At 31.8% G+C, this 10,497-nt stretch overlaps 1 protein-coding gene across 1 annotated transcript; it reads right to left on the bottom strand.

The window, feature by feature from the left end:
* On the bottom strand, positions 8,436-9,544 carry LOC105173325 (ethylene-responsive transcription factor ERF039). The gene has a single exon (XM_011095026.2). The coding sequence runs from the start codon at positions 9,465-9,467 to the stop codon at positions 8,709-8,711; it is 759 nt and encodes a 252-aa protein (XP_011093328.1). The 5' UTR covers positions 9,468-9,544; the 3' UTR covers positions 8,436-8,708.

Genomic DNA, 10,497 nt, shown 5'->3' with positions numbered 1-10,497 from the left:
TTGAAAATATTTCTTTCACTAGAAGAAATGTATGCAGTCATGGTTAATTGTTACGATTAAAAATAAGTATTTGTAATAAATAGTCATCAGTCATGGCCACGTAACGATTGTTAGCCGTAATTTTTGCGAGTATGGCTAAAACATTAGCCATGGCAAAAATACTTATTGTCTTATAGTCATGACAGAAACAATCTTTATGACAAAAAATCTAACTTTTTATATTAATTTTTATCTAATCATAATTAATAATAATTATTTACCACTATTTCAGTCCATAATCAAGAATAAATTTTGTTCTAGTGTTTGCAGATATTTAAATAATCTTGATTTAGTATTATTGTATGTGCAATATGATCCACATCTCATTTAGTGCCCTTTCTTTCACTATCTATCCCTTACAAGATTAATAAAGAACACAAGAAAGATAAAAATAAAACATACATAGCCTAAAAGATAATATGCACAAGTAAAGCATTGAACTATTTGTGAAAATGCACTTTTGCTGCATTTTTTTCACACTTTTCTTTTAATAAAAGTACCTCTTTCCGTTTCTTCTTTCTCTTTCTTAGGACCCACATCCCACTTTACAAATTATTCATCTATAGAAATTTGCTTGCTTTTTTTTCTTTTTTCTCTCTTTAAGAAAACAGAAAAATATTTCATTCATATATAAGTGAAAAAATTGTACTTTTAGTCCTACATAATAAAATATATTATATTTTTGATCTCATAGTTTACGGGCTTAGTACATTTAGTCCCATAGGATAAATATTGTAGCATTTTTTGTCCCAAAAAATAAAAGTTTGGCACATTTGATCCCCTAGGATATTAACAACTTTATATCCCATGGGATCAAATGTGCTACAACTTTATATTTATGTGATCAAATGTGTTACAATTTTATTCTATGGGAAAAAAAACGCTACGATTTTTATCCTAAGGGACTAAATGTGCTAAGCCCGTAAATTGTGGACCAAAAGTGCAACACACTCTATCATACGGGACCAAAAATATAATTTTTCCTACATAAGTACTCCAACTATATATTCATTTTGATATTTAACTACTTAATATGGTGCAAAATAGAAGACAAAATACGAGAAGTCACTTCTTTTTTCAGCGGATCAACCTACAGTACGAACAACTCTCAAAGTCATTCTAGCTATTCATTCCTAGCTACCATGTAGTTGTGGTTCATTCGTTGAAGGGTAATTATGTAATTTCAAACATTTCTTTTTCTTCTGAGAATACAATATCATTCTGACCTACTATCAATCCCCACCGTTTGATTATGGTTCCATGTTCTTTGGTGGTAATTATGTGATTTCACCTCCAATCATTGTAGCCTAACAGTAAAGGTCGAGCAACTCAAAATCCGCAATGTGGGTTCGAATTCTTACCAAGATATTTGGTGGGCTAGACGTATGAGTCGATTGTCGCTTAACTAGACCTTATAGTTTTAGGTCAATTATGGGGACCATGACCCTACAAACATGGCACAAGCAACACCACTTCTAACACGTCTACGGATATTTAGTGGGCTAGACGTATGTGTTGATTCTAGCTTAACTAGACCTTATAGTTTTAGGTCATTTATAGGGACCATGACCCCAACACACATGGCACAAGCAACACCCCTTCTAACACATTTTACACCCCAATTGTATGGCAAAATTATATTTTTAGTCCAATCGGATGGGAGGGAGGCATCCTTTTTGTCATCTGTTTTGCCAAATTTTTCAAAATAATTCAAAAATTGAAACACTTGACACAATCATTTTCAAAATGATCCCAAAATTAAGAATATTTGACACGTTTAATCCCACACTTTACGGAATTTATAGGACTACATATATCGAATTCCCCAACTTTAGGACCATTTTGAAAAATTCACAAAATATAGAAGCAAATGTATCAGAATTTTTTAATTTTGGAACCATTTTAAAAATCCCGTGAAACCCATTATGCTATGAGATTAAAAGTATAATTTCTCACCTTGATTTTAACCATTTAGGGTTGTGATTTTTTTTTTCTTCGTCTTGATTTTACTTTTATTTCCCATCACAAATCTTTGTGCATGACATAGTTGGTGCATGATTAGATTGCAGAATCTCCTGATAGATATCTCAAGATCGATGCTTCCATGAATCTGAATGAAATTAATCTTAATTATAGAGACAAAATATACATAAACTATTAATATGTATTAAGAAATTAATAATATGTACTTATTGACTATTAATTATAATAAGACGCTAATAATTTGGATCTCGAACTATATTTAAAATTAATTAATAGTCACTGGGGTCACACACGTAATTGGACATATTCCCGATCGACCAATCTTTGTAAAATATTATGTCGGCCCTATGATTAATTTGTCTTATTATATATAGGGAAAATTGCATTTTTGGTCACCTATGATAAACTGTGTTGCATTTTTGGTCCATAATTTACGGGCTTAGCATATTCAGTCCCATAGGATAAGTATCGCAGTATGTTTGGTCCCATAGAATAAAATTATAACATATTTGGTCCAATAAGATATAAAGTTGTAGCACATTTCGTCCCATAGGAAATAAAGTTGTTAATATCTTACGGGACCAAATGTGCCAAACTTTTATTTTATGGGACAAAAAAGGCTACAATATTTGTCCTATGGGATTAAATGTTCTAAGCTCGTAAACTATGGGACCAAAAGTGCAATATATCCTATTAATAGGACTAAAAGTGCAATTTTATCTTATATATATATACACACACACATGGTATGGGATCTTGGGATTATGGTGACATTTGATTGGTTAACAAGACATTGTCATAGTTTTATATTTAATGAAAAATAATGCTAATTAATAATTTTTAAGATATTCTAATTATTGACTCTTAATTATGATTAAAGTGTAATTAATTAAGTTCATGAACGTTGATTGAGTAATTAATTATAGGTCAACCTGTTTTCTCAATAAAATCTTTAAAAAAAAATTATTTTATCCTAAAAATACTAACAATAAACTTCATAGATTTAATCGTAATAATTTTTTTGTAACTGTTGTTACTAAAGGTAACTAATGATAAAAGACAAATTGGCATAACATTTAACTGAAATTAGTAATTTGTGGCACACTTTATGTATGTAAATTCAGCTATAATATTATTTAAAATAAAATATTTTTAAATTTTATTATTCAATAAAGTATATACAAATATCAAGTTTAAGAGAAATTGGTGACAAAAAATATGCATGTAAAAAAACTATCAAATGACAATTTCGAAACGATCAAATTAATTGATTTATAAGATATTAATATTAAATAATTCTCATCTCGAATAAATTAAATTTATAGATGAGGTGTTCGCTTAATATTGTACCAAAGTCAGATCAAATAGGAGGCCGAGGCTCGAATCTCACTATCACATATTTATTTTAAAAAAAATAAGGCCGAACAAAAGTCTTGCAGGTAACTTATTAATTACCCCTAAAATTTAGCTTATTCTCGCCAACAAATTAATTGATTTTTTTTTTTTTTGAAATAAGAATGATGAACTATTATTAATTGATTACAATCATTTCTATCGGATATCAATATCTAACAAAGACCATTACAACAATCATACTCAGATCATAACATCAAACCAACACCTATTATTAAACACCACCTACTATTCTAGTAGGCACAATATCCCACACATAAAATAGGGTTCGAACTCATAACTTCTAAAGTCATGTGGTCTCAATTTTGCCAACTGAACTAGGTCTTATTGATAAATTAATTGATTTTACACATGCAATTTTGCACTGAATTAAAAATTATTGCTCGGCCCCTTGATGTAGCAATTTAATACTTAATTAAGAGATACAATGTAATTAACTACACATATATATATATATATATATGTTCTAATATAATCTATTTAGTCCTCAAATTGGATCTATAATAGGGAAAAATAAATTCCCCGTTGTAACTGTAGTAGGGTGACACTTTTGGTCCATTTCAATTTTAATTTTGTAACTGAAAATAGTAATTCAAGGAAAAAAAAAAAAAAGAATCACGGTCGGTCCAATTTCTGTCGTAAAATATCAAGATTAAAAGTCACTAAAAGAAATATAACATCTAACTATAATTAACCGTCATGATTAAAAACAAATAGCTGCAGTAAGCAGTCATTGACCACGTACAATCATGCAATAGTTGTTGATCACAATTTTTGCCAGTGTGATTAAAATATTTGTTATGGTTAAGAGTCATAACAAAAATAATTTTACTAGTGGATAAGTTAAGTTTTTACGTCAATTTTTGTTTAATCACGATTTATAATTATTATTTACCACGATTTTAGCCCATAGCTAATAAAACTATAAGAAATAATAAAATTTCTCCTGAAAAATGCTACACCGACCATAATTGAGGACGAAAAATGCATTTTCCCCGAGATTTATTGCTCTCTGTACCACTTATGATAAGTCACATCAAATCAATTTATGATCCCATATAATTAAATTTTCTCGTACACCTATATATATGTACGTGTCCTAATAATTAAATATAATGTAAAATTTTAATTTAACATATATATATATATGTACGTGTGTACGGACAAAGAATATGGTTGGGGCCAAAGAAGATCAACTTTGTACATTGCTACAATGCAACACACAAAATGTGCCTAAAATGATTCAACAATACATTAATTAAAGAATAAATATATATATATATATATATAATGATTGGTGATCAGGTCACTCATCACTATCAAATAGGAATAAATAATTTTAATGGGGGTAATAAAGTCATTTTCAAATTCTTAATTATATTCAAGAATATTTAATTTAGTATTGTATGGGTGCTAAACATTATTTATGATATTTCTTTTTCTTTATTTCTTTTTTTTTTAAACGAAAGTGATGAATTGATATTATTTGAATAAATCGATTACAATTATCAATATTAAATACCTCTATCAACAACAAGCAGCAATTATCAGGTGATCATATCTACCCAATATCTGTTATTAAAATAGAACTGCATACCTACTGTTAAAGTAGATTAATATTCCACACGTTGGTGGAGTTCGAACCAATGACCTTAATTAGTCATGGGACCGACCTCAATTTTGTCAATTAAATTAGGCCTCATTGGCCTTAATTATGATATTTCTAATAATATATACATATATGAATAAAATACAATGAGAATATATATTGTATGGAAAATTGTGATTTTCTTTATAGGTAGGGGTGGTAAGTTTACTTTTGTACTAATTTATTTTGACAAATTTATCCTGTAATTTTTAAATAATTGCACGTTGAGGACAAAAATGATCGAAAAATTGCAAGTGACCATCGGAATAGGGAGTTCTTTTTATGGTCATTTTCTGTTCTTGATTTGCAAACTTTTTAAAATCACAGAATAAAATTGCTAAATTGAATTCATACAAAACTAAAATTAGAATTTTTCCTATATTGCAAAATACATTAATTTTAAAAATGTAAAACATGATCATACAGCTCCGATACGATTATTCTATATATTGTACGTACAAAAATCTAATATAATGAACAAATACGTATAATCATTAAATGATTTATAAAAATGTAAATACGGGTGTAATGAAAAAAAAACATTAATTTCGGATATATATATAAAGTTGATATGATTTGTAAATTATGATATTATTAAAGCAAAAAAGGTAACGAAATATAGCGAATAAATTTAGACGGCGTAATTAAATTATACTATATTTTCAATTAATTAATTTTTAAGAACTCTACTTTTTAAAAAATTCTGATCTTTAGTTACAAAATATGAAAAAGAATATTATCAAAATAGCTCGGAAATGCCATCAGCAATATCGATGCTACATCGGAATTTTCTTTACTTTTTATTTAATTTTTGAATCCGTACTCTAAATTATGTAATACGTATTAAAGTTATATCGGTGACATATCCTAATTATCCTCCATATACGTATGTGAAATTAGGCAAAATATTATGATGATTTGTCCATACATTATTTAATTTATACCGTGCAAAATATATAAATTGGTCACCTTATTTATTAAATTAGCAATATAGATATGTCCACATCTACTTACAACGTTGTTAGTTAACTAAAGATCATTTTAATATAATTCATGTATTTTGCATTCATATAAATTATCAGTTCTGTGGAAAGGTACATCGACCACTGGTTACCCTAAGGTTGCTTGGACACTAGTGTGTCGATCGGTTGAGGAGGGTGGCCAAGGACTTAAGGACCTCACTGGACTTAACTTGGCACTTATGGCCCGGCACATATGGAAAGTGGTCACTTCGAACCCTGACTCTATTTGTGTTTTCTGGATTAACTCGGTGCTACTGCGTGGTAAATCTGTATGGACGGTGGACGCTACATCGGGAGCTTGGGGCTGGAAGAAGCTACTTTGACTACGTAGTACTTTGCAGCCGCATATATGTTATATGGTTGGCGATGGTGAGATGATATCGCTATGGCATGTTCCACGGCACCCCTTGGGGCCTCTTATTCAGCATGTCCCTCGTGGTCTCTCACTTACTCGCACGCGTGGGGATGATCTACTTCGGGTGGTCATTCGGGATGGGGAGTGGCATTGGCCTCGGATGAGGAATACTTCCATGCTCGATGTCATACGGCTTCTACCTCCAATTAGCAGCGTTCGAGATTCCATTTTCCTTGATGGTAGTTCTTATGCCAATAAAAAAAAAAAAAAAAAAAAAACTATGATATTTTTCAGCATTCGGGCCCAAATATAGGCTGGTCTTCACTACTTATGGGCCCTGAAGTTCCCTGAAACACTTTTATATTCTAGTTAGCATTACATGAGACACTCTCCACCATGGATCGGCCACGGCTTCAACACCTTCATGGTGAGTGTGTATTATGTTCCAGTGGCGCCATTGAGATTCACCAGCACCTGTTCTTTTGATGCCCTTATGCCAGACAGTCTGTTCATCTATTGCGATGTGAGGTCCGATTCACTTGGACCACTAGAGGATGGACCATTGACATATTGATTGCTGCACGAAGATGGAGGGGGAAGCATGTTATCAATGCTGCTTATCTCAATTTTTTGCATCCCTTGTGTATCACATTTGGCAAGAACGGAATCGACGGAGGTTTCAACAGCTGGTTCAAGATGCACTATCCCTTGCTCGGCTTACTCTTGATGAGATTAGACTCCATATATTAGTGCTGAACTTCCTCATAATATTAGTACTATTGCTTCATATAAAATATGGCGGATATCATGGCATACTTAGAATGTCATTTGAGATGTACACTCTGTACTTTTACTTTACTTAATGAAATTTTACCTTTACCGAAAAAAAAAGTATCAGTTCTTAAATTACATGATATTATTATGTATGCGTTAATTCAATGATTCACATTTATGTGTGCGCATCAGGATCTGATAATTCCAGTCTCAACCCAACCTGATCGAGTTCGGGTTTTTTTCCTCGAATTTTTAAAGAAAAAAAAATGGGTATCACTTTACCTGTTGCCCGACTTCTAAAAGTCGATTCGTGATTCGGGTAGGGGAGTTCTACCAAAACTGTCCGATAGGATATCCAGACCCGAACCATTCGAACCCAAAATACTCGACCTCCTATTCACAGTTTATGTAGGTACAAATTTATATCAACAGCACCAAATTTTCCGCATAACCTCGTATTGGTCTGACGAATTTAATTAGGGTTTGCTAATGAAACACACGCATAATGATCGTTTGCCAAAGTTAACATTGTTTGGAAGGGTCGGTGTCACGACATAATTAGTAAACCCTAATGAATTAATCATAATAATAATAATAATGAAATCCAGCCTTGCGAAGACAACGTCGGCGCTCCATATCTCAACCAAATCTTCTCTTTTTCATCATCAGTACTATGAAAGTTTTTACATGTGGAAAATTTTAGCAACTGATAACACAGCATCTTAAAATAGTATTATTGTCGGAACCTTCCGAGTAAAAAACAACTCAACAGAAATGCACGGTCGTAAATGTTTTTCGTCTATATTAATGTTTGTCCTGGGATTAATGTATAATTTACAATAAATAATTATTATATATATAACACAAATATAATGACTAATACTATAAAGTTATTGATTTAATTTACTAGGCTAAACCTAATTCGATTAAATTTATGATTTTGACAACTGATATTTTTTTTGGAATAATAATAAAAGAAAAAGAAATGCAAATAACCCCCTTATAAAAGAACAAATAGCGATTTACTTTTCTATATTTTTTAAAATACAACAAATTACCTCCCTATATTTTTTAAAATGAAGCAATTTACCTTCTTATACAGGGAGGTAAATTGTTTCATTTTAAAAAGTATAGAGAGGTAAATTGCTAAATTGTTTTTATAAAGGGACAATTTGCTCATTTTCAAAATCATAGGGGGTAAATTGCTATTCACTCAATAATAAAAAGAAAATTACATGAGAGACATTAGTTGCACGTCGAGCTCCTCCTGAACGGAAAGATTGACTAACAATAGTAAATGAACTAGAAAAATAATAATTTCAAGAAAATTTTAATTATATTGATCAAATTAATTATATAAAAAGTATAATAATAATTTATTTATTTTTTAGTATACACGAATTGAATAATGTTTTATTCTGACAAGTGTAATTTTCAAAAAAAGAAGAGATTTCAATAATTTAATTAATTACTTTTAATAGCACTCCCATGGAAACGGATCTTCAAGCCGGAATCCAACGTCGGCTCCAGCCAGCTGCCACGACGAAGCAAAATTATAACAATATGGGCTGCTGTGATCTGTGCTATCCAGGGACAAATCTGGCAAGTCGAAAAATGTGTCGTCGTCATGAGCCATTGAAGCCGAAGTCGATGATTCTTCTATGTTCTCCAATTCCAAATTTGTGGAGGAATGAGAGCTCGGCTCGGCTTCCGCGCTGATGAATGTATAAGCTGCGGCTTTAGCAGAGGCAGCTTGGATGTCCTTGGGCGTGGTGGAGGCAGGGCGGGGCAGCTGGTGAGCTAAGTGAGGGAAGTTGAGGTAAGCTGATTCACCCTTGATGGCTAAAGCCGCCACGTCGTGTGCCCGAGCTGCCATTTCAGCCGTCGGATACGTCCCGAGCCATATTCTCGACTTCTTCCTCGGCTCCCGAATTTCGCACACCCATTTGCCCCAACTCCGCCGCCGAACGCCGCGGTAAGTCGTTTGTTTCTCAGCAGCGGCGCCCTTATCATCTTCTTCTGCTTGGGCTCTCTTTGTGCTCTTTTGAGCTTTCGACCACTCTTTTAAGCTTGTTGTAGCTTGTTTTCTGTCGGCAGCAGACGGCGAAGAGGTGGAGGAGGAAGTAGCGGTGGATGCAGGCGGAGTCCAGCTAGAGCCGCCGGAGGAAGTGGTGGTGGGAGAGAGAGAGTGGTGGTGTTGAGTTAGAGTCTCGAGGATGATTTCTTGATCCATAATAACGGTTGTCTTGTGGGTTTGGGGCAACCAATGACTATGCTACATAAAACTCGAGTTCACAAGATTCTCTCACAAATTCCACTAATATATACAAAGAAAAAGAATTAAGGGAAAGGGAGAAATTCTAACACAGATCGAAATTTGGTTAAATTTGAATTGATTATATAATAAGTGTAGTATTTTTTTTTGAAATTTTTTAGTTTGAATTTGACTCGATCAAATTAATTGAATCAATTATATCACAATTACAATACACTTGCTATGTGATTGGTATACAATTTAAGAAAAGTGACCCAATTATACTTACTTTATTATTGATTTGATTCGACCAACTTCGATCGGAGCAAGAATTTTGTTTATATTTTTTGTGTGATTGATGCATAATTGTATAAAAGTGAATAATTTATGGTGTGATCGGTTAAGAAAAATGGAAATATTCTAACCAGATCGAATTTACTAATATTGGGTATATAATAAATGAAACATAACTATCGTAAAAGGGACATGATGCATGCTATTTCATTTCAAAGACCATGAATTTCACATGATAACCGAGGTAGGGACTAATGGCTTACTATCACCGATAGCCTTTGGTTTGGCATTTATTTTCACACACACACACACACATATATGTGTGTGGCTAAAATACATTTTATCCTCTGCGTTTTGTTGAAAAACTTAAAAATTCTAGTGTGTTTTTGAAATAAATTAAAAATTATAATGTGTTTTGTAAAACTCAGCAGAAAAACATTCTTTTCGTTAGTAATTAACGGAAGATGAATTAAACACGCTCCTTATGCGTTTTGAGATATTTGTTTAAACTGTTTTCGACATTATTTGTTTGGATATTTTTTTTACTAAAACACCCTTATGGTATTTATATATTTCACATGTATAATTTTTTATTTATTTTGAGTGATTCTTTTTTGCATTTTTATCTATTAAAAAGTAAAATACTTTTTAAATATATTTACTTAAAAATATGAAAAAAATTATAAAAATTTTGGAATTTTATAATTTAAATTAA

This window comes from Sesamum indicum, linkage group LG11, assembly GCF_000512975.1.
Source record: "Sesamum indicum cultivar Zhongzhi No. 13 linkage group LG11, S_indicum_v1.0, whole genome shotgun sequence".
Taxonomy (NCBI): Eukaryota; Viridiplantae; Streptophyta; class Magnoliopsida; order Lamiales; family Pedaliaceae; genus Sesamum; species Sesamum indicum.
The sequence above is the reverse complement of the archived record's forward strand: the minus strand, read 5'-3'. Positions and strand labels throughout refer to the sequence as shown.